Here is a 25,238-nt window from a genome sequence, read left to right on the forward strand (position 1 = left end):
GTTAATGTGTGGCTTTCATCAGATTCTCAAAGGATCCGTAACTCAGAAAAGATTAAGAGCATCTCCAAAGAAAAGAAGCGATCAGTTGAGAAGTCCTTGGGCCACCCTATCATCCGCAGTCACCAGGTTGGTGACACAGCCCCTCAGTACCTCCTTTCGCTGGAAACCCGCAAAGTGCAGGCGGGTGTTGACCCAACTGAGGAAGGGAAAACTGAGAGCAGGCGGCAGGGCTTCGTTTCCAAGGCTGGGTAGGCGGGTCACCACTCTCCTCATGCCCCCGCCCCACCTCGCCTCGCCCTAATTTCCTCGCGTATGGGATGGACGACCTTCTTCGGTCCATCTGATTGGGAAAAGTCCCAAAGCCGGACTGGGAGCCGGGAGAAGGAAGGTGATGGGAAGGTGAATGGCGGGAGGCGGGGCTTGCGCCTGTGCCCGCCCGCCCTCCAGCCCAGGAATGGGTTGGGCTCCCCCTGGCGGCCCCCGGCCCCTACGCCACGCCTCGGGCGCCCGGTGTCTTCAATCTTATATCCCACCCAGCACAGGTCGGTCTCCGCGGACCGACTGACCGACATTCGGACGGGAGGACGGCCCGCCACGAGCGCTCGGGCGGCAGGAGGGGGCGGGGAGACGACAACTGCGGTTTGAGGAGCAGGAGCAGGTGCCGCGGCGACGGGCGGGCGGGGCAGGGACGGAGCGCGGCGCCGGCGTGCGTGCGGCCGGCGAGGAGCCGGGAGGCCGCGGCTCGGAGTGAGCCCCGCCAGGTCGCGCTGGGGGCAAGGGGATCTGAAGTGCAGCTGGGTCGGGTGGTGACTCTGGAGGGCTCAGGGTCCCAAAGAGACCGAGAGGACGAGAGCTGGCGGGGGATCCGAAGAGCGGCGAGAGCGCTACGGGGGGGTGGGGTAGGAAAGAGGGAACAACCCTGGAGATGAGACGGTATGAAACTGGAGCTTGGAAGGGAGCCTGGGACAGAAATGGGTGAGGCGGGAGACACGGTGGGGATTGTGTGAGGTCTGGTCAGTTGGTGAGATCCAGAGGCGTGCTGTTCTCAGGTGGGGTAGGTGAGGTGAGAAGGAAAGCAGGGAGGGGAGAAGGGGTCCTAGGGATTCGCCCAGGGGTAGTTAGCTGCGGGGGAGGAGAGCTGAGCTGGGACCCGGCGCCAGGTGGGGAACAGGCAGAGTGGGGGTACGCTAGGCAGTGGGCAGGTGGGCTGAGGTGTGAGACTGGTATGAAGTGAAGCAGGGATCAGGTGGAGGTGATAATGAGTCTGGTTGGGGAGGCATCTCAGAAGTGAGGCCAGTGCAGACTGAGGGTGGTCCCAGGGAGGGAACCCCAGAGTAAGTCCTAGGCTCTGTCAGGGGGCTGCCCCTCCCCCATGGGGGAGGCCTCTCCCTGGTGGTCGCTGGAGCCATGCTGTCCCGCAAGGGCATCATCCCCGAGGAGTATGTGCTGACGCGGCTGGCAGAGGACCCTACAGAGCCCCGGTACCGTGCCCGCGAGCGGAGGGCCCGCTTCGTGTCCAAGAACGGCAACTGCAATGTGGCCCACAAGAACATTCGGGAGCAGGGCCGTTTCCTGCAGGACGTATTCACCACGCTGGTGGACCTCAAGTGGCCATACACGCTGCTCATCTTCACCATGTCCTTCCTGTGCAGCTGGCTGCTCTTTGCCATGGTCTGGTGGCTCATCGCCTTCGCCCACGGTGACCTGGCCCCAGGCGAGGGCGCCTCTGTGCCCTGCGTCACCAGCATCCACTCCTTCTCATCTGCCTTCCTTTTCTCCATCGAGGTCCAGGTGACCATTGGTTTTGGCGGGCGCATGGTGACCGAGGAGTGCCCTCTGGCCATCCTGATCCTCATTGTGCAGAACATCGTGGGGCTCATGATCAACGCCATCATGCTCGGCTGCATCTTCATGAAGACTGCGCAGGCCCACCGGCGGGCGGAAACCCTCATCTTCAGCAAGCATGCGGTCATCGCCGTGCGCCACGGCCGCCTCTGCTTCATGCTGCGGGTGGGTGACCTCCGCAAGAGCATGATCATCAGCGCCACCATCCACATGCAGGTGGTGCGCAAGACCACCAGCCCTGAGGGCGAGGTGGTACCCCTCCACCAGGTGGACATCCCCATGGAGAACGGTGTGGGCGGCAATAACATCTTCCTGGTGGCTCCCCTCATCATCTACCACATCATTGACGCCAAGAGCCCGCTCTACGACTTGGCACCCTGTGACCTGCACCACCATCAGGACCTTGAGATCATTGTCATCCTGGAAGGAGTGGTGGAAACCACAGGCATCACCACCCAGGCCCGCACCTCCTACCTGGCCGACGAGATCCTGTGGGGCCAGCGCTTCGTACCCATCGTGGCCGAGGAGGACGGCCGCTACACCGTGGACTACTCCAAGTTCGGCAACACCATCAAGGTGCCCACACCGCTCTGCTCGGCCCGCCAGCTCGATGAGGACCCCAGCCTGCTGGACGTCCTGACCCTCACCCGTGGGCCCCTGCGCAAGCGCAGCATGGCCGTGACCAAGGCCAAGCCCAAGTTCAGCATCTCTCCAGAGTCCCTGTCCTGAGCCCTGCTCCCCTGGGCCCCCCTCCGCATGTGTGCTCACGGCAGTGTGGCATGGTATGTAGAGCGGACGTGATGTGGGCCCCTTGGCCGGCCGGGACCTGGTGTGAGGCTGGGCCCTCCTCAGCTCAGCCTCCCCGCCTGCTGCTCGCCCAGGGTGTTGCAAGGCACTTGTCACTATTCTATTTCTGGCCTCAGCGGGAGCCTGTCCTGAGTTATTTTTGTCCCTGCTCCTCCCAGCCCCAACTCAGGACTGGCTTGTCCCCTTCCCCCTGCCCCAGGCTGGGGGAATCTGTGGGAAGTGTCAGACCCTACAGCCAAGTCTCCATCTAGTCCTGGGCCCCCACGACTAACTGGCCGCAAGCTGAGCTGGTGGCTGGGGAAGGACAGTCCCCAGATATGGGGCCTGCTGCTGTGTCCGTAGCCCCAAGAGATGCCTGTGGTCAGGACCCGGCCCTCCTTGTTGCCTGAAAAAGTGATGGATGAAAGGGTGGGTCCAGCCTGCTGGGGAGGGCAGTCAACGAGGGAGCACAGGCCAGCTGGAGTCTTGGAGATGTGACACCTACACTGGGACAGGCTGAGGCTGACAGGGCTCCTTTCCATGGGGCAGCCTCAGGCAGGGAGGAAATGGCACAGGAGGCTCAGCTTGCTGAGCTCTGCTCAGGCACAGGGAACAGGAGATGGGCCTCTGTGCCCTGCCATTTGCCCCTGTCCCCGCAGCTTCTTCAATGGGTATGATGGGCTAAGGCTGCTGCACCTGCCTGCTCCCATTCTGTCCCCCACCCTGGGAGACTGGGGCGGGCCAGGGCAGACCCTGGCATGCTAAGCTGAAAGAGAGGAGAGACCTGGGCCCACCACACTTGGCAAGCCTCCAACCATATTCTGGTCCTGGCTCCCCACCCATGATTGCCACCCACATTGTCCAGAGGGTGGCCGTGGAGGGTCTTTGGGTTGCTGAAAAAGGAGACATCGGAAGGCTCAGGATGATGGGGGTAGGCGAGGTCCCTGAGGCAAAGAAGCCCTTGATCCTGACGGGCTTGACCCCAAGCCGGACTCTTGGAGCAGTGCTGTGTGTACTTGCCCAGAATTCTGACTTCTCTGTTGTCAATAAAGCCTCCCCCTTCGTGACCTAAACTCTGGGCTATTCTTGCTGGTGGGCAGGGAGGGCAGGGGCCGACTGTGGCCAGTCCACGTTTCAGAGGTGCCATGGACCCCAGCCGGGAGGCCAGGAAAGGAACCTCGGCTGGCCCTCTTCCCTCAGGTCAGAGACGTTCCCTTTCTGCCTCCAGTAGCCCAACCCTACCAGCCTATCTGACCATCTCAACTGGGCACCCCTCAGGCATATAGCCATGGGCCCTGCCTCCACTCCCAGGAAGCTGCTGGAAAGCTGGGGGGCTCCAGGAGAGAGGCACTGATGTTATGCGCATTGGTGTGGCAATTGGAGTGTTAGCTCTCAAAACAACTGCTTGGGTTGATATCCTGGCTCTAGTTCTAAGACCTTGGTCCCATAACTTCTCTGTGCCCCAGGTGCCACATCTATAAAGTAGGGACACTAGGAGTTCTCATTGTGGCGCAGCAGAAACAAATCCAACTAGTATCCATGAGGATGCGGGTTCGATCCCTGGCCTCACTCATTGGGTTAAGGATCCGGTGTTGCCGTGAGCTGTGGTGTAGGTCGCAGATGAGGTTCAGACCCCATGTTGATGTGGCTGTGGTGTAGGCTGGCAGCTGTAGCTCTGATTTGACCCCTAGCCTGGGAACTTCCATATGCCATGAATGTGGCCCTAAAAAAAAAGAAAGAAAAAAGTGGGGAGACTGACAGTCCCTACCTCGTAGAATTGTTGTGGGAGGAAGTGAAAAGCCTCTGCCTGTGCTTTCAGAGTCTCATTGATAACAAGCGCTCAATAAAAGTTAACTGTCGTGACTGCTGTGGAATCAGCCACATGGTGAGACAAGAGAATATGGAGAGAAGGTGCTGTTATATGTCCCCTGGTGATGGGTCTCTCTTCCTGTCTTAACACAGTGTCCCCTCCAAGCTCAGACCCTGATGTAGGGGCTATGGCAGCACCTGTTACCTGGGCTTCTCGTCTCCATCTCACCCTCCACAGTCCATCTTCCATGTAGCCACCAGAGTGGTCTTATTAAAAGATGTCATTCCCCTCCACCCACCTCGCAATGGCAAGTGCCTCTGGCAGTTCCCTATCACCTTCTGGTCAAGGCTAGACCCTAACCAGTCATCTCAGGCCTTGCCTGCTCCCCACCCTTCCTGTTCTCTGGCCAGGACCCTGTGCCAGCACCCGTCCCTCTGGCAGTCTCAGGATCCCCTCCCTACGTACAACCTTGTCCTTCCTACCTTGGAGCTTTTGCTTATGTTACTCCCTCTGCCTGGACTGTCCAAGCCTCATCTCTGCTTGTTGAAATCCAGAGAAATTCAGACCAAATGATGCCTCCTTGAAGCCTTCCCTGATTCTTCTGGGAAGTGATGGTCCCTTCACTTGTTCTGGGCTTATGGGCATTCTGCTTTTGCCTAGGTTTATGGGTCTATCTCCCCATCCCCAAGTCCATGGCTCTTTGAGGTCAGGTACTGTGCTGAATGAATGAATGAAGGATAGACACTATACAGGACAGCAAGCCAAGGTCAATGCTACAGTTTGAGGCCTGCAGAGGGCATTGGCTGTATCAGTGAGAGTTTGTCCCTGGCTACTCCAGAGGCAGGGCTGAAGGACCAGGAAGCTGCTGGCCCAAAGCTCTAGGATGCCTCCTCCTGCACCCACAGACCCTCAACACTGATTTCTTTCTGACCTGTTTCTGGTTTAGAAGAAGTGATGAGAAGTTAGAGTTAGCCCAGCGTTCTGGGGACAGTGCCTAGCTCTTGGAACTCAACTTGGCTGTCCATAGTTTGGGGGCCAGGGTCACTAATGAGAAGCCCCTGGGCAGCGCCATCCTTGGGACCCCATCCAGAGTAATCTTCCTCCACCCTCTCAAGCACCTTTTAACAGCCGGCAACAGTGAACCAGCAGAACCGAGGGCTCAGCGCCACCTGCTGGCCACAGATAAAACCTACTTGATCCCAGAAAATCAGGGCTGCTGAGCCAAGGCTTTAAGAGGCCCCTACCCTTAAGATGTAGCTGGAAAGATTCAGACATGGAAGGAGCAGGTAGACCAAATCTTCCTTGACCCCACCCAGATTCCCCTAGATTTTCTTGCCCATTGATGGTGCTCCCATCATCTGGGGGCACCCACTCTTTAAGGTACTTGTCTAAACTAGGCAAGGGAGCTTCCCGAGCTCCACTCAGCCCAGCAGAAATTTCTGCGAGAATTTCGTTGATGATATTCTGCCTCCAGGACAGCATTGGGCATCACATGAGAGCAGACAAAGCAGTTCAAACTTGTCCACCTTTTGTGCAAAACTGGCTGTCCTCTGGGCCCCCAGAAAGGCTGTATCTCACGCCACTGGGGTCCAGGGCTTGAGGGAGGTGCTGTTTTCTGAGTCTGCAGATAAGGAAACAGGATGAGACTTGGCGTTAATTGGCTATGATCTCACAGCTAGTAAGTGGCAGGCCCAAGATTCAGACCTGAGTCTATCTCATGCCAAAGCCCTGCTCCCTTTCCCTGCCACACAGTCCCAGTGACCCAAGTGCCACCTTTACTAGAGGTGCCACCTTGCTTTCAAGCATCAGATCCACCATGGGGAGACAGATGTCTCTAGACCACGAACATGAGGGAAAGAATAACTCAGGAAGGTCCCAAATTTGAGACTAAGGCAGGCTATGCTACGGTGACAGCCTACATCATGTCCAAAACACCAAGAAAGCCAGAAGGACCTCAGTGACACTTTCTCCCACCTGTGCGTATGCCCATCCTCTGCCTTCTTGCAGGAGGCCTGGGGTCCCAACCTTCCAGGCTACCTTCTCCCCAGCCAGTCAGGTGGCAATGCAGACTGATGGGGCACATCTGCCACTCCTGTATCCCCAACTCACACCAGGTGGTGTGATGTGTGTCTGGGCCTCAGTCCTGAGCTCAACTGGGGAGGGAAGCCAAGCTACCCTCTTCCAGTAGTGAAACCGAATTGCTGGTCTGGAAAAACTATCCCACTAGCCACACTGGAAACCTGCCCAGGCCCAACACCTCTGGATTTGGCATCTCCAGCCAGGCACCACGCAGCCCACAGGTGACCCACTTAGGTGACCCTCTGGCCCTTCTGCTGGGAACTCACCCAGCTTCTATAGAGCTGTTCTCCTCAGGCAGCATCCTCCCGGTTCTGTCTTGCTCTTGCGTTCCTCTCCAACATCTTAGGGACAGCTTCCCTAGGGAGCTCGTGCAAGGAACAGAGCTGTCCTGGCTCCCCATACTCTCTGGGCTCATCTCTGAGGTCTCCCCAGGTCTAGGGTCGGACACCCTATGGTACCGAGACCTGCAGAAAGCTGAGGGGGAGAAGGTATGAATGCTGCTGACCTCAGACTGGGGCAGGCCTGAAGAACAGGTCTGTTCCAGCTTGAAAGGGGTTGAAGAAAGGCCAAACAATGGGATTAAAGTCAGAACTGGGTTCTGGACAGGGAGTTTGTTGCATCAGCATCTAGATTATCCGCATGCTCTCTGCTAGGTGCACCTGCTTGGGGCATTGTAGAGCTTCATCTGCCAATGCCCTACTCCCTTTCCACTCTGGGCAGACCCAACTCTAGAGTGATGTGAAAGACAGGCCACCTGGGATGGCCCCCTTGGGTACAGGAGCATGAACTTCTTTCTTTTCGTATCCTTAGGTCCTTCTAAGAGGCACCCATACCACTGAGTGCAGCAGTGATACAAAGTGCACATGCAACTACACAAGCCATTATGTGGCTCTGCCTCTGTGTACTCTTTACCTCATTTGGTAAATGCCATTCTCTCTCTTAAATGCCATTATCATTAGAGAAGGGAAGATACTCCAGTGTAAACCAGAAAGAAGTAAACAAGTATGGCTCTTTTTTTAAATTGAAATATAGTTGGTTTACAGTGTTAATTTCTGCTATACAGCAAAGTGGTTCAGTTATACATACACACACACATATATATATATATGTATATATATATACTTTTTTTTTTTTTGTCACATCTGTGGCATGCAGAAGTTCCTGGGCCAGGGACCCACACCAGAGCAGCAACCGGCACCAGAGAAGCGACAACACTGGATCCTTAACCCACTGCACCATAAGAGAACTCCCATATATATATTCTTTTTTGCATTCTTCTCCATTTTGATTTATCACAGGATATTGAATATAGTTCCCGGTGCTATACAGTCAGAACTTGTTGTTTATCCATTCTATTTTAATAATTTATATCTGCTAATCCCAACTTCCTAGTCCATCCTCCTCAACCTCCCCTCCATCCACCTTGGAAACCACAAATGTGTTCTCTATGTCATGAGTCTGTTTCTGTTTTGTATATAGCTTCATTTACATCATATTTTAGATTCCACATATAAGTGATATCATATGGTATTTTTCTCTTTCTGGCTTGCTTTGCTTAGCATAATAATCTCTAGGTCCATCCATGTTGCTGCAAATGGCTTTATTTCATTCTTTTTACAGCTGAGTAGTATTCCATTGGGTATATGTACCACATATTATTAATCCATTCATCTGTCAACGGGTGTTTGTTTCCATGTCTTGGCTATTGTGAATAGTGCTGATATGAATATAGGGGTGCGTGTATCTTTTTGAATTATAGTTTTGTCCAGATAGATGCCCAGGAATGAGATTGCTAGATCATATAGTAGTTCTATTTTTAATCTTTTGAGGAACCTCCGTACTTTTTTCCACAGTGGCTGCACCAATTTACATTCCCACCAACAGTGTAGGAGGGTTCCCTTTTCTCCACACCCTCTCCAGCATTTGTTATTTGTTGACTTGTTAATGATGGCCATTCTGACCAGTGTGAAGTGGTACTTCATTGTAGTTTTGATCTACATTTCTCTGATAATTAGCGATGTTGAGAATCTTTTCATGTGCCTACTGGCATCTATATTTTAATTCAGATATGACTAAAACTTTGATGCAGGTCTGACATTTGTGAAGGGAAGATGGGACAATGGCAGCAAATGCCTTAGGTGACAGTGCAATTCCAAGAAAGTCTCAGCTACCCCAACATGGAGCTTCAAAGATTCCTTTCTTGCTCAGCCATGGGCTGGCTAGGGAGAACAGAGCATATACTTGAAAACTGAAGCATGAGTTCCTATTGTGGCTCAGTGGGTTAAGGACCCGACATCATCTCTGTGAGGATGCAGGTTTGATTCCTGGCCTGGCTCAGTTGGTTAAGGATCAGGCATTGCTGCAAGCTGTGGCACAGGTCACAGATGTGACTCAGATCCGGTGTTACTGTGGCCATGGCATAGGCTACAGCCACAGCACTGATTTAACCCCTGGGCTGGGAACTTCCATATGCTGCAGGCGTGGCCATAAAAAGAAAAAAAAAAAAAAAGAAGGAAAGAAAAAGAAAAATCCAGCAGGAATTCCTGTCATGGCTCAGCAGTAACAAACCCCACCAGTATCCATGAGGATGCAGGTTGATCCCTGGCCTCACTCAGTGGGTTAAGGATCCGGCATTGCCGTGAGCTGTGGTGTAGGCCACAGATATGGCTCAGATCTGGCATTGCTGTGGCTATGGTGCAGGCTGGCAGCTACAGCTCTGATTCAACCCCTAGCCAGGGAACTCCTTTATGTTGCACATGCAGCCCTTTAAATAAAAGAAAAAGAAAAGAAAAGAAAAAAAGAAAGAAAGAAAAACTGCAGCAGATCCCTGAGACACTATAGCTGGAACATGGTGGCTGAGCACACTCTTCATAGCCGGCTCTCCCTTGAAGGGGGTCAAGCAGCACATCTCCATGGTTACATTTTTAGGTCAAAATTCAACTTCCTGAGGAGTTGTATCAGTTAGTTTTTGCTGTGTAACAAGCCACCCTAAAACACAGTGACTCTAAAAAAATTAAGAATTTCTCATGCATTTGAGAGTTGGTGCTGTTGGCGCTGAATCTGAGCTAATTTTGCTTCTATGGGTGGTGGCTGTCATCTGGTCTAGACTGGCCTCTGGTCTAGCCACTAGCTCCAGCTTCCAGTGTCTTTCATCCTCCAGCAGCCTGTTTCCAGTGTCTCAGTGGCCTTAGTCCAATCAAAAGACTAAGTCCTATGAATTAGTTGGCCAACTTTAGACACACAGCCCTTTTTCTTGATGAATGGATTGTTTTGCTTTTCCTAAAGGATTTATAATGAGAAGTATTAGCTGTGGCACAGATTCTGCCTTGGCAGGCCCATGAATAACTAGGGGCAATTTTATTATCTAGAACCATTTAACCAACACATTTGCACTGGTCTCAGCAACAGCTTGAGTTGTTTATTTGCTACGTGGGCCATATTTGGAAACATGTTTTAGTTTAGAAACTAAGATTAGAATTTCTGGGTTAAACCAGTAAAATCTGGGTGGTAAATTATCCCATTGAACTATTAACAAAATATAAACAACTAGGGGAAGGAATTCCCCTCTCTGAGCCATGGATTCTACGTGTGAGAACAGTAGTTTAGCCCAGACACCATTCACAGGCCTGGCATGAACAGTGAGGTCAGGGCTGATTCACCGTGAGACCTGTTTACTATGAGGAGGCAGAAGAGCTTTTCAGAGCATCTCCCCAGAGTTACACGCCACCACATGGAAACCAGATGAAATAGTTCTCCCTCAACACCTCAGAAAAAGCCACACACCACAAACACACGTAGAATACCCCAGCATCGGAGTTTCCATTGTGGCTCAATGGAAATGAATCTGACTAGCATCCATGAGGACACAGGTTTGATCCCTGGCCTCACTAGGTGGGTTAAGGATCCGGCATTGCTGTGAGTTGTGGTGTAGGTCACAGATGCGGCTTGGATCCCATTGTTGCTGTGGCTGTGGTGTAGGCCGGCAGCTGTAACTTTAATTCCACCCCAGCCTGGGAACCTCCATAGGCTGCAGGTGTGGCCCTAAAAAGACAAAAGAAAAAAAAAAATACCCCAGCATCAATCCTGAGAATTCCCCAATACCACGTATTGGCTATGATCCCTAAACTTCCAGAGTCAGCTCCAAAACACAAGGCTAAACTTTTGTTTTGGAGCCCCCTACCTTTTATGAAGAAAAATATATATACCATTAGTATGATCATTCCAGAGAGTTCCTTTGTGGCTCAGTGGGTTAAGGATCCGGCATTGTCACGGCAGCAGCTGGGGTCACTCCTGTGGCTCGGGAACTTCCACAGGTTGTGGACACAGCCAAAAAAGAAAAAATGTGATCAGGGCAAAAAAGATCGATTCAAGACAGGACTGAATAATCCTCTGCAAGGCAGTTTTCTTCTCAGGTCCTGCAGAGAGAAAGAAGAGGAGATAGTTAAGAAAAAAACCTACTGGCTGGGCCCAAAGAGACCACATGACTGCTTGGAGGATCTGTGTGGTGTGTCATTTTCCCTGATGACCTCCTGCCACATCCTCCATCCTATCACCTAAACCTCCACACATCAAACAGACTGTTCGGCACTTGCCCAGAAATATGCTGCAAACATCTATCTTTGTACCATATACACATGCCAGGCACATGTTCAAAGCTTTCATGCTACTACACCATCCTCTATCACTCGTAGACTGCCATAGATTCCATGTCTTATCTCCCCTCAAAATTCCTATGTCGAAACCCTAATCCCCAAGGCGATGGTATTAGGAGGGTGATTAGGTCATGAGGGTAGAGCCCTCATGAGTGAGATTAATGCCTTATAAATGAAGCCCTCAAGAGATCCCTCACCCAGAGTTCCCGTCGTGGTGCAACAGTTAACGAACCCGACTAGGATCCATGAGGATGCAGGTTTGGTCCCTGGCCTCGCTCCGTGGGTTAAGGATCCGGTGTTGCCATGAGCTGTGGTGTAGGTTGCAGACGCAGCTAGGATCTGGCGTTGCTGCAGCGGTGGCATAGGCTGATAGCTGTAGCTCCGATTCGACCCCTAGCCTGAGAACCTCCATGTGCCACGGGTGCAGCCCTAAAAAGCAAAAAAAAAAAAAAAAAAAAAAAAAAAAAAAAGGAGATCCCTCACCCTTTCCCCATATGAGGACACAATGAGAAGTCTGACACCTGGACCCACACAATCATGCTGGAACACAGACCTTGGAATTCTAGCCTCCAAAATTGTTCTCACCATTGTTTACAAATCACCTAGTCTGTGGCAATTTGTTACAGCAGCTCAAAAGGACTAAGACATATCCATATCACCTGGACAAATCCCCTTTGTCATACATATTTTAATTTCGTACTCCCCATCCCTCACACATACCCTAAACACATGCCGGCACACACCACCCACACCATCACTATCCCTTACTTCCAAGCACAATTTCTCTTCCTTCAGGACCATCCCGAGCCCCACCTGGCACACACAGACCACAGCCCCCAGGGGCACAGGTCAGCCTCAGCCCTCTTTCCCTCTCTTAGCTCTAGGCAGATGCCCTGGCCAGCAGGGTCATCTCCACCCAGGACAAGAGCCATGACCATGGAAGCCAGGATTACAAGCTCACCAAACTCCACCTGACCAGCAGGAGGAGAGCTGTAGTGAGTTGGGTTATCCTAAGCTAAGGACCCAGTGTGCCTGGGGAAAGCCCTGGGCATCTGCAGGACCATCCTCTATGGCCTCCCTATCTTGGGCACAGAACTATGGATTCAGCCTTGATGAGCCAAGGGTTTGCAGTGTACCTGGAGCCTAAACAGAAGAGTTTCTGGCAGGGCCAGGTCCTTGGATCCTGATAGAGCCTTATCCTCAGGGGAACCTGGACAGGACCCCTGTCCCCCTTTCTCCTAGCAGCTGGCAAGCTCCTCACTTCAAGCCATGTAGACCACCCAGAACATCTGAGCTGCCATGAGCTAACAAGTAGCCCATTTCCACCAGAGGACCACTGTTGCCACTCTGTACCTATAGGACCATCTGCCCTGGCTTAGGACCTAGTCTGGACTGCCGACTTGGGCTGAGCTCAACCAGACCAAGCTTTCTCTCCTTCCCTGGCCCCCATCTTCCCCTGGCCTGTGAGGGAACCATTTTTATCATCCTCCCTCCTTAAGATGAAGAGGAAGGGCAATGTCCAGGAGGATGCTCACCCATCAAAATCAAGGTGAAGTTGAAACTCTGGCACGTGAACAAGGATGCGTGCCACACCACACACTGGTAGATGGTCATACTGTCTTCCAGAGAGGGCTTCAGCCTCAAATAGCTAGTGACATTGTAGGTATCATCCTCATTTTTGATGGTGGAACCCCTGATGATGCCTTCAGAAGCCTCCTGGTACTGGGACTCTTTCTGGGGCCACTTTTTCCACATTATGTGTATATCCTCTGGGTAGAACCTGCTTGACTTACACAAAATACATCTGTCTTCATTACCTTTCACTGGGTCTTGCTCCTGAAACAAGCTGCTGACTGGGTGAGGTGTCAAGGGAGAGAAATCACTGTTGAGGTACCATCAGGACTTGCTTATGATCAGCCTAATGTCAGGCCTATGACAAGCCTTCAAGAAAGGCAACTAAACTGAACGGGATTCTGTTCAGGCAAAATGTTCTGGGTATGTTGGTCCTAGTTCCAGGCAGGTCCTGATGTACCATGACCCCAAATCTCACAGCAATTTTGTAAGGCAGAGTTTCTTTCTTTTCTTTCTTTCTTTTTTTTTTTTTTTTTTTTTTTTTGGTCTTTTAGGGCCACACCCATGGCATATGGGAAGTTCCCAGGCTAGGGGTCAAATGGGAGCTACAGCTGCTGGCCTACACCAGAGCCACAGCAACACCAGATCCAAGCTGCGTCTGTGACCTACACCACAGCTCACGGCAGCACCAGATCCTTAACCCACTGAGCGAGGCCAGGGATTGAACCCACAACTTCACGGTTCCTAGTTGGGTTCGTTTCTGCTGTGCCATGACAGGAACTCTTCTTCTTTTTTTTTTTAAGTGATTTTTATTTATTCCATTATAATTGGTTTACAGTGTTTGTCAATTTTCTACCGTACAGCAAAGTGACCCAGTCACACATACATACATACATTCTTTTTCTCACATTATCCTCCAAAATGCTCCATCATAAGTGACTAGATGTAGTTCCCAGTGCTATACAGCAGGGTCTCATTGCTTTTCCATTCCAATGGCAATAGTTTGCATCCATTAACCTCAGATTCCCGGTCCATCCCTGTAAAGCAGAGTTTCTTAAGCCATTCTGTGTGACAGACTCCTCTGAGAATCTGCGGAAAGCCTTGCAACACTGTTGTGGTAGAGACTGCTAATGGCTGTCTATCTCCATTCTTTAATGACACCTCCAAGTTTCGAGCTATTTCTCCCACCCTCCATGGCAGTTAGGTGTAGACAGATGAACTCAGGGTCTGGAAGTTTGAATGTAATCAGAAGCAGTGAGAGCAACTTCTAAGAAGTATCCTGAAATAACAAGCATATCTTAAAGAAAACAGTGTCAATCTCCCCTCCTCTGCTTCTATCTTCCTGCAGAATGGCTGGAATACCATATCATGGGCGGAGATGGAGAAGCCATTTCCAACCATAGGGTGCAACTGCAGGTTGAAGATAGAAAAGTGATGACACAAAAGGATCCTGGGTACCAGATGATCACAGAACTGCCATGCCTGCCCCGCATTGGCTACATGTTTGTGAAAGGAAAATGAACAACCTTCTTTTTTATTTTTTTATTTTTATAGTTGCACCCAGGCCAAGGATTGAATCGGAGCCACAGTTGTGACCTGTGCTGCAGCTATGGCAATACTGGATAGTTTGAGAGTAAAAATCTCCTGTAAGCCCGGTTTTGGGGTGGGGGGGTTGGAGGGCACAACTCTTTCATGAGCTTTACCTCCCAGAATCCCACCACACTCTCACTATGAAGATCCAAGAAAAATCCCCTCCTGTTCTGAGCAGGGGAGAGAGGAAAAGTAACTATTTAAAAATACACCCAGTGCCTTCTCCATAACAAAGGATGATGTCAAGGGAGAAGACTTTGCCAGAGTCTTATCTGACCTGGGATGGTGATGATTAGCCCACTCCAGCTTCCTTGAGCCTTCCTGTCCCACCTGAAGGTCACAGCCTGGAGACTCTGATGATTCAAAGAATGAGCTTTAATCCTAAGATTCTAGACTGCTTCCCTTCCACAACACCTTACCACTACAACAGAGTTCCCAAATGATAATACTAGGTTACAAGTGAGAGAGCTGTAAAACACAGGTTCTATTTGAGAAGGAGTTCATAGGGAAACTCAAAGAAAGCAAGGAAATAGGTTTAAAATATGCCAGAATAAGCTGAAGTCTCTGGCATCTACCGGTACAGTATTAACATGAAACACGGCCCAACTCCTGGCCAAAGTAACACAGACTCTCATACCAAACAGATATTTACCTCAGTTTCCACTACCTGATATATAATATCTGATTTCCAACAAAAAATTACAAGGCATGCCGAAGGAAAGGACAAAGCAATCATCAGATCCAGACTCAGAAATGACACAGATTTTGAAATGATCAGAAAGAGATAATTAAGAGATTTTACAATAATGATTAAAATGTTAAGAACACTAATGGAAAAAGCAGACAACACATAAGAACAGATGGATACTGTAAGTAGAGAGATGGAAACTCTAAGAAAGAATCAAAAGGAAATGCTAGACGTCAGAAGCACTATAAAATAAATGAAGAATACTTTGATGGGCTAATCAGTAGACTTTACAGAGCCAAGGTAAGAATCAGCTAGCTTAAAAATGTCAATAAAAACTTCCCAAACTGAAATGCAAGGAGAAAAAAAGAATGAGGAAAAAACAGAAGGGAACAGAATAGCCAATAACTGTTGGACAATTGCAAAAGGTAACATATATTAACAGAAATACCAGAAGAAGAAAAGAGAGAGGAGCAGAAGAAACATTTTGAAAAGTAATGGCTGAGAATTCTCCAAAATTAATGACAGACACCAAAGCACAGATCCACGAAGCTCAGATAATACCAAGCAGAAAAACTCTTTGAATATCATATTCAAGATGCAGAAAAAACAAAGACAAAGAGGAAAATCTGGAAAGAAGCCAAAGGGAAAAAAGTAACTTACCTATTAAGGAACAAGGATAAGGATGACACTGGACTTCATAAATGCAAACAAGAAGAGTGGACTGAACATTTACTGTGTTTGAAGAAAAAAAAAACAAACACTCACCAACCTAGACTCCTATATCCAAAAAATTTACCCTTCAAAAATTAAGGATAAATGCTTTCTTAGACAAAAACTGAGGAAATCTGTCACCAGCAGACCTGCTTTACTAGATGTTAAATGAAGTTCTTCAGAGAGAAGGAAAAGGATATAGGTCAGAAACAAGAATTTACGAAAAGAAAGGAAGAGTGTCACAGAAGGAATAAATGAAGGCAAAACAAAATATTTATTTTTCTGGGGGGAGAGTTTCCTTGCCTGCCTGCTTGCGTCTCACAAGCATCCTATCTAAATAAATTGATTTCTTGCGCATCAAAAAAAAATTTATTTTTCTTATGCTCAACTGATCCGGTAGATCAATGCTCATTCGAAATAAGAATAGCAACAATGGGAGTTCCCTTCATGGCACAGTGGAAATGAATCTGACCAGGAATCATGAGGTCGTGGGTTTGATCCCTGGCCTTGCTCAGTGGGTTAAGGATCTGGCGTTACTGTGAGCTGTGGTGTAGGTCACAGATGCAGCTGGGATCTGATGTGGCTGTGGTTGTGGCATAGGCCAGCAGCTGTAGCTCCAATTAGACCCCTAGCCTGGGTTCCTCCATATGCCGTGGATATGGCCCTAAAAAAAAGAAAAAAAAAAAAAAAAAGAATAGCAACAATGTACCAGGTGGTGATGGCATATGAGTTAAGTTAAACAAATGACAGTAATGTTATAGAGATGGGAGAAAAGAACTGGAAATGCTACTATTAAGTATCTGCACTACCCAGGGAGCAATACAGTGTTATTTGAAAGCAGACTTAGATTAGTTATAAATGTACACTGCAAACTCTAGGACAACCATTAAAATTAATTTTAAAGTATAATTGTTATACAAAGAGAGAAGAGAAAATGGTATCATAAAATATTCAATTAAAACCAGAGAAGGCATACAAAGAGGGGAAAATTAAATTAAAAAAAATTTAAAAACCAAGTGCACCAAATGGAAAACAGAGAGCAAACATGATACATGTTAGTTCAACTATGTATGCAATCACTTTACACAAACCATCTAAATATATCAACTAAAAGACAGACTGTCATGGAGTTCCCATTGTGGCTCAGTGGAAATGAACCCGACTAGTATCCATGAAGATGCAGGTTCGATCCTCAGTGGGTCAAGGATTCGATGTTCCCTTGAGCTGTGGTGTAGGTCACAGATGCGGCTCAGCTCCTGCATTGCTGTGGCTGTGGTGTAGGCTGGCAGCTGCAGCTCCAATTTGACCCCTAGCCTGGGAACTTCCATATGCCATGGTTGTGGCCCTAAAAACCAAAATAAAAATAAAAATAAATAGACAGAGTGGATTTTTTTAAAAAAGACTCAAACGTCTTTTCTACAAGAAATTTTATTTATTTTGGCCATACTTGTGGCATGTGGAAGTTCCAGGGCCAGGGATTGAACCCGCACCGCAGCAATGACCTAAGCAACAGCGGTGACAATGTTGGATCCTTAAACCACTGAGCGACCAGGGAACTCCAAGAAACCCACTTTAGATTTGAAGACCCAGAGAAGTTAAAAGTAAAAGGGTTGGGAAAGATAGCCATGCTAAAACTAATTCAAAGAGAACTTGAGGAGTTATATGAATTTCAAGGAACCTTCAAAACAAGGAAGAATATCAGGGTGGAGGAGAAACTAAGGAAATCTGAATAAACTATGGACTTTAATAATTATGTATCAATCCTGTTTAATTATAACAAACATACCACAAATGCAAGCTGTTACTAATAGGGAAGGTGGGATGCAGAGGCAAGAGTAGGGATCCGTGTATTATCTTTGCAATTTCCCTGTCAATCTAAATCTCTTCCAAAAAATAAAGTCTATTCATTTAAGAAGCAAAACCTTTATTTTAGGTTTCCTGTCAATTGCAAAGGAAATGAATTCTAACTAATATACATCCCCATTACCAAAATTTGCATGTGCAAACATTCAAAGTCTTAAGTACAATTTTGGAAGGCTCATAGACACTGCCTTCTTGTTATAGGCTGAATTGTACAGCCTCTGAATTTAAATGTTGAAGTCTTGACCAGAGTCCCTCAGACTGTGACTATATTTGGAGATAGGGTCTTTATTGAGGCTAAGTTACATGACGTCATTGGGTTGAGCCCCAAACTAACATGACTGATGCCTTTGTAGGATGAGATTAGAGAGAAACCAGGTGAAGATACAAGGAGAAGACAGCCACCTACAAGCCACGGAGAGGGTCCTTGGAAGAAACCAACTCTGTTGTCACCTTGATCTCAGACTTCTAGACCCCAGAATTGTGAGAAAATAAATTTCTGTCATTTAAGCTACCTAGTCAGGAGTTCCCAGTCATGGCTCTGTGGAAATGAATCTGACTAGCATCCATGAGGACGCAGGTTCATTCCCTGGCCTCACTCAGTGGGTTAAGGATCCGGCCTTGTGGTGAGCTGTGGTGTAGGTCGCAGATTCGGCTTGGATCCCACGTTGCTGTGGCTGTGGATGTGGCAGGCAGCTGTGGCTCCAATTCGACCCCTAGCCTGGGAACCTCCTATGATACAGGTGTGCCCCCCCCCAAAAAAAAAGCCTTGACTGAGCACTTACATCACAATAGCACCAGCGGAGCATTTTCATACCTGATCTTATGCAATTCTCAGAACACTAAGAGGCAGGTGTGACTTATCACCTCATTTTGCACGTGGCAAAATTCATGTGCAAAGATATTAAATGGCTGACCCAATTACCCAGTTTAAAAGCCAAGTTAGACAGAATAGGATTCAGGAACATGGAACCAGACTGCAATCTCCTTTCCCAGCTACCTTTCAGAGGCACCTCTTCAGTGAACACTGACTGTCCACACCCCAGGGGAATTACATAATTACTATGGCTATCTTGACAGAGTTACAATGGGCAAGCTCTATTCTAAGCATATTACCTGCATTTGGAGTTCCCATCATGGCACAGCGGAAATGAAACCTACTGGGAACCACGAGGTTGCAGGTTGGATCCCTGTCCTCTCTCAGTGGGTTAAGGATCCGGCATTGCCATGAGCTATGGTGTGGGGGTCGCAGACGGGGCTCAGATCCTGCATTGCTGTGGCTGTGGTGTAGGCCGGCAGCTGTAGCTCTGATTAGACCCCGAGCCTGGGAACCTCCATGTGCCACAGGTGGGGCCCTAAAAAGACAAAAGACAAAAAAAAAAAAAAAAACCAACTGAATACAGACAGGAAGTTCCCTTGGGTGGCAGTGGATTAAAGATCTGGCATAGCACAGGCTGCAACTGTAGCACAGTTTTAATCCCTGGCCCAGGAACTTCATTCAACATGTTGCAGGCATGGTAAAGAAAAAAAAAAAACAAACCCACAGACATATACATACAATTAAATGCAATGTGTGATCCTGGATTAGCTCTTAGCCTAGAAAACATATATTAGTGGGATAATTGGCAAAATTTGCAGATTAGTTAATAAAATTGTATTAATGTTGATTTCTTTTTTTTTTTTTTTTTTTTTGTCTTTTTGCCTTTTCTAGGGCTGCTTCCTGCGGCATATGGAGGTTCCCAGGCTAGAGGTCGAATCAGAGCTGCAGCCGCTGGCCTACACCACAGCCATAGCAACGTGGGATCTGAGCCGTGTCTGCGACCTACACCACTGCTCACGGCAACACCGGATCCTTAACCCACTGAGCAAGGCCAGGGCTCGAACCCACAACCTCATGGTTCCTAGTCGGATTCGTTAAATACTGTGCCACAATGGGAACTCCAATGTTGATTTCTTTATTTTAATAACATTGTAAGATGTTAACATTTGGGGAAACTAGGTGAAAGTCATATAGGAATTCTTGGTACTATTTTTGCAAGTCTTTTGCAAATATGAAATGATTTCAAATTGAGAAGTTAGGGTAAAAAATGTAAGCCCTCACAGTCTAGAGCTTACAGACTTTTTGTTCCAGACTCTAGAAAGAAAAAAAAATCACATAGAGACGACAGAGCCAGGGTCCTAACACCCAATCCCTGGTACTTTCTACTGCACCAGAATCATGGATTCTTTGTCACTGTGACATCTTCCTATTGAGTAGTTCTCGAATTTAAGTGGAACTGTTTCCTACGTATTATAGAAACACTGGTGTTTATGTGCATGTAGCCATAAAACCTCTGAAGTGACATCTACATGCTTATAGAAACTTCCTAATAGCAGTCAGATTTCCTCCCCAGTGTAGCCTCTTTAACGTTGAAAAAGGTTGATGAGGTTTTCTACATGATTTATCGGCAGTTCCCTACTGGGTCTGTGCATTAAAACCACCTGAAGATCTAAAAATTTCAAAGCCCAGGAGTTCCTACTGTGTCACTGTGGGTTAAGGATCCAGCATTGCTGCAGCTGTGGCATACATTATCACAGCTGCGGCTCAGATTCGATCTGTGGCCCAAGACATCCCATGGGCCTTGGGTGCGGCCATAAAAATAAAAATTTCAAGGTCTAGACCACACTCTATCATGTTATATCACAAGAGAATGGATATAGTTCCCTGGGCTATACAGGAGGACCTCTTTGCTTATCCATTCCAAATGTAATGGTTTCCATCTACTAACCCCAAACTCCCAGTCCATCCCACTCCCTCCCCCTCCCCCTTGGCAACCACAACTCTGTTCTGTGAGTCTGTTTCTGTTCTATAGGTAGGTTCATTTGTGCCACATTTTAGATTCCATCTCCTAGCATGGGAACCTCCACATGCCACAGGTGTGGCCCTAAAATGCAAAAAAAAAAAAAAAAAAGAAGAAGAAGAAGAAAAGAAAAAGAAAAAATAAATTAAAAAGTGGGTAGGCAAAGATATCCTGCTAATGATATTGTATTTTAAAATAAAGCAAGGAAAAGATCAGATTTCCTTTAAATCTCACACCTTGAAAACAAGTTATCATTATAGCCTTCCATTGTATTACCCATCGGAACTTTGCATTTTACTTAGTACACCTTTAGTCCCCCAGTTCCAACAAAAACAAATGAATGAGAGTATCAAGTTGAGGCACCTGTGGTTGACAGTAAAGCTGATCTTCTCTAGCAGCCTCTTCAGGAGACAAAAATATTGTATGAAAATGATGACGCTCATCACCTAACTGCCTCTTCTGCGATTTCTTCTTGATTTACTGCACAGCTACAAAACAAAAATGAAATTTTAGGCACTCATCAATATTTGTCAATATTTCTCCCTAAAGAAAATCTATTTTTCACCCCCTCTTTTATTAGCTAGACTATCTTAAAAGTCACATTATGACAAACATTAACATTTTTCTTTATGTGAAAACAGGTTTGTATTTAGGTTTATGGTAATACAAATCTGCTCAATTAGCATTTTTTAAATGCTGCTGTAAACAAATCGTGGTTAAAAAAAAAAAAAGTAGAGCCATCTCTCAAAGAATTTTTTGCCACTACTTCCAAAGACTTCCTAATATCTAAAGAATACGAGGAAGAATGGAATAAATCAATCACAGGGCCAATACTTTCTAGAGCTGAAAAGAACACTATTAGTAAGGCTTTAAGAAACAATGTTCAGGAGTTCCTGTTGTGGCGCAGTGGTTAACGAATCCGACTAGAACCATGAGGTTGTGGGTTCGATCCCTGGCCTTGCTCAGTGGGTTAAGGATCCGGCATTTGCCGTGAGCTGTGGTGTAGGTTACAGACATGGCTCGAATCCCGCATTGCTGTGGCTGTGGCTGTGTTCCCAGGCTATGGCTCCGATTAGACCCCTAGCCTGGGAACCTCCATATGCCACAGGAGTGGCTCTAGAAAAGGCAAAAAAAAAAAAAAAAAAATGTTCAAAAATAAATAAATAATTTTTAAAAAGAAACAATGTTCACTCATAAATGCCCAGTACTCATAAGAACTAGCATTCCTTATGTCTGTAATAATCTTAGGCTAACAATTCTTTTTTAAACAATATAAAATTATAATAATTTCCTGCAAAGTGTGAGGTATGTCTACATCAATATTCACCCATTTATTTACTCATGCCAAAAAAGCACTTTAAAAATTCTTCTCTAAGTTCTCCTCCAATTATTTTTTAAAAATTGAATATATTGGACATAAAACACTGTGTAAGTTTAAGGTACAAAAGTGTTACTTTGAGGAGTTCCTGTCGTGGCTCAGTGGTTAACGAATCTGACTAGTATCCATAAGGACATGGGTTCCATCCCCGGCCTTGTTCAGTGGGTTAAGGATCTGGTGTTGCCGTGAGCTGTGGTGTAAATCAAAGATGTGACTCAGATCTTGCATTGCTGCCGCTGTGGCAGCGGCTGGTCGCTGCATCTCTGATTCGACCCCTAGCCTGGGAATTTCCATATGCTGCAGGTGCGGCCCTAAAAAAAGACAAAAAAAAAAGTGTTACTTAGCTATATTTAATATATTGTAATATGATTGCCATTGTATTGATACTTGTCACATTGTCACATTACATAATAAGAGTACAATATTGTTGTCTCCAATTACTTTCTAATTTGACCTCAGTCTACTATCTAAAAAATTTATCCTAGGAGTTCCCATCATGGCACAGTGGTTAACGAATCTGACTAGAAACGATGAGGTTGTAAGTTCGATCCCTGGCCTTGCTCAGTGGGTTGAGGATCCGGCGTTGCCGTGAGCTGTGGTGTAGGTCACAGACGCGGCTTGGATCTGGCATTGCTATGGCTCTGACGTGTAGCTCTGATAAGACCCCTAGCCTGGGAACCCCCATGTGCCGCAGGAGCAGCCCTAGAAAAGGCAAAAAGACTAAAATAAAATAAAATAAAATATAAAAAATTTATCCTAGGTGAATCCACATCTTATCACAATACTAGTTAGAGATAGTCATCAACAAAAGGATAACCCAGACCATTTAAAAATATTTCCTATAATCTAAAAAAAGAGAGAGAGATAGGAATTCTCCACCTCTACAGAAACATAGCATTACTCTGCTGAGTGATTTTTTTTAAAGTGTCCGTCAGCATAACTTTTCTAGATTGCTAAATTTAATCTTGGGATCCATGATTTCAGGGGAAAAAAAAATTCAAAGTGTTTGGAGGAGTATGCAATGATTATTTAAAATTCATAAAATGATAACAAAGAGTTTTAAAAATTACTAATGTTAAGAGAAAACAATGTAAAATATTGAGGTATTATGGTGGATTGGCTCACTTCAACACCTTTAAGCATGCACTCCTATGCATTAGGGATAAGAAAGTTAAAGATTATTTCCCAACCTCCCTTGCAGCTAGGGTTCCAAATGCAATTGGCCCAAACAATCAGAGACACTCACTTGAAACTTTTACTCAGAACCAATTACGTGGGGAGAGAAGCAGGACATGAAGTCTCCTTTTTGGCTGACGCAGCAGCGGTGGTGTGGTGCTGCAGCTGGCAGCTATTCACAGCTTCCTAATCCAGCAGGTGGCTTCCTGATCTGGCAGGCAGCTTCTCGACTGTTCCAGAAGCAGCAGCTTCTTTGGCAGCCCACTCTTGTGCTATAGTTCCTAGACGCTCAGCCTCCCAAAGATTCTTTCAGCCCTCCGGAGATTCTCTGCGCTATCCATAACCCCCCTAATCAATCCCATTCCGTTTAATAGCTAAAGAAGGTTCCATTACCCACAATGAAGAATCTTAACCTTTACAGAAATTGGTAGCTAGAAGTAAGGTGCAGCAAGTAAAAGGATCTTAAAAATGGAATTGGCTTAGTTGAGGAGGTAGGGTTTTAGGCGGTGATACCTCATGCCAACTGAGGTTAAGGTATCAGAGAAAGTGGCAGTAGAGCTTCAGAATGCTAGCATGTGTGGGCTGCATCTTGCTTCTTTCAGTAAAGTCAAAAAAAGAGTTGTGACTCAAGCTAAGGGGAACAAGTCTGCAGAGATGGAAGGCAACAGAGCTTTGCTGAGGGAACTGCTCTACATGCCAAACAATTGACAAAGTCTCAAATCTGGAGCCCCGAAGAATTAAAAAAAGTCATCTACTGCACTACTGTATTCCAAACTGAAACCGTTATAAGTAAAGGGTCTGAGGAAGCTGCTAAGACTTTCACAGCTTTTCCAAGAACCTTCCCTTAAGAATCTTCTGCCATCTTAAGGAGAAAAAAAGATCAAGTTAAGACTGCTGTCATCCCATCCAAGCCTAGAGTTTAAAACAGTCCCAAGGAGCTATGATTTATTTAAGACTCAGTAGCAGAATAAAAACACAAGCCAGAAAGTGAAAGATGAGGTTCTTTGTTAAAAAGTATGTCTTGACAAGATCTTTGTAGTTTCTCCTGCTAATAATTGAATAAAATAGATCAGAAACTTACTAAATTTTAGGCAACTATCTTGTCAAAAAGCCAAACAAAACAAAAACAAATATAACCCCTAAACCTGGCCTGAAACAACCTGTAACTATCTAAAACAATTCCCAAACCCCCAAACCCACAATGATGGGAAATGTGAAGGCTGTTCAGCCATCAAGAAGGGGACACTTTCCAAGGCCCACTTGTGTCCTTGAAGATTAAAGGGCAAGAAAAACTTCCTAGAGGTCGGAGTTCCCGTCGTGGCTCAGCGGTTAACCAACCTGACTAGAATCCATGAGGACGCAGGTTCGATCCCTGACCTTGCTCAGTGGGTTAAGGATCCTGGGTTAAGAATACGGCATTGCTGTGAGCTGTGGTGTAGGTCACAGACATGGCTTGGATCCCACATTGCTGTGGCTCTGGCACAGGCGGGAGGCTACAGCTCCAATTGGAACCCTAGCCTGGGGACCTCCACATGCCACCTCGGGTGTGGCCCTAAAAAGACCAAGAAAAAAAAAAAATCCTAACTTTTATGATGCCATTGCCACATGGACTTACTTCCCTAGCAGCCAGATGGCCATGTGACACAGTACTGGCCAATGAGGGTGGAAATTCCAATGCTGGTGGTTCTCTGGGAAAATCACATCAAGGAAGCTGATTCAACTGAGGAAAAGTTCCTTTTGCTGCCCTTCCCCATTGCCTCCAAAAGCCATCTTGGACAGTGAGAATGAAGTAACATCTGAGGATAAAAACCACGCACTGAGGAGAGCAGAACAGAAAGACAGGAAGCTGGACACCACTTACTCCCAGATTTCTTTTATGTAAAAGGCAAAAACTCTTATTTAATTTAAACCACCATCAGCTTTGTTTTTTTCTGTTACATATAGCAAAACCTAATCTTGAATGATAGAGTATAAAGCAAAAATGTAGATGAAAAATGACCTTAAGTGGTAGCAAAAGCTGCTTGGTAGAAGAACTTCTAATAGTTAAGGTTGCTGAAAGTAGGAAAAAGTTCCAAGAAACACTGGCGGATGTTGTGGTCTCCTTAGGAGAAGAATTATTAACATTACAGAAACTTTTATGAGAAAGGGGATGATAAGCACTTATAAAAGAGGATCTATCTTTAGGAATAAGTGAAAGCAATTTATTTCAAAACCAGTGGATGGAGCGTTCTCATTTAAATAGTTACTAATA

The 25,238-nt window shown here is 46.8% G+C and overlaps 1 protein-coding gene across 1 annotated transcript; it reads left to right on the plus strand.

Moving 5' to 3' along the window:
- On the plus strand, positions 1 to 3,704 carry KCNJ11 (potassium voltage-gated channel subfamily J member 11). Its single transcript, XM_005661104.3, has one exon. The coding sequence runs from the start codon at positions 1,408 to 1,410 to the stop codon at positions 2,572 to 2,574; it is 1,167 nt and encodes a 388-aa protein (XP_005661161.1). The 5' UTR covers positions 1 to 1,407; the 3' UTR covers positions 2,575 to 3,704.

The sequence above is a fragment of the Sus scrofa genome, chromosome 2, assembly GCF_000003025.6.
Source record: "Sus scrofa isolate TJ Tabasco breed Duroc chromosome 2, Sscrofa11.1, whole genome shotgun sequence".
Lineage (NCBI taxonomy): Eukaryota > Metazoa > Chordata > Mammalia > Artiodactyla > Suidae > Sus > Sus scrofa.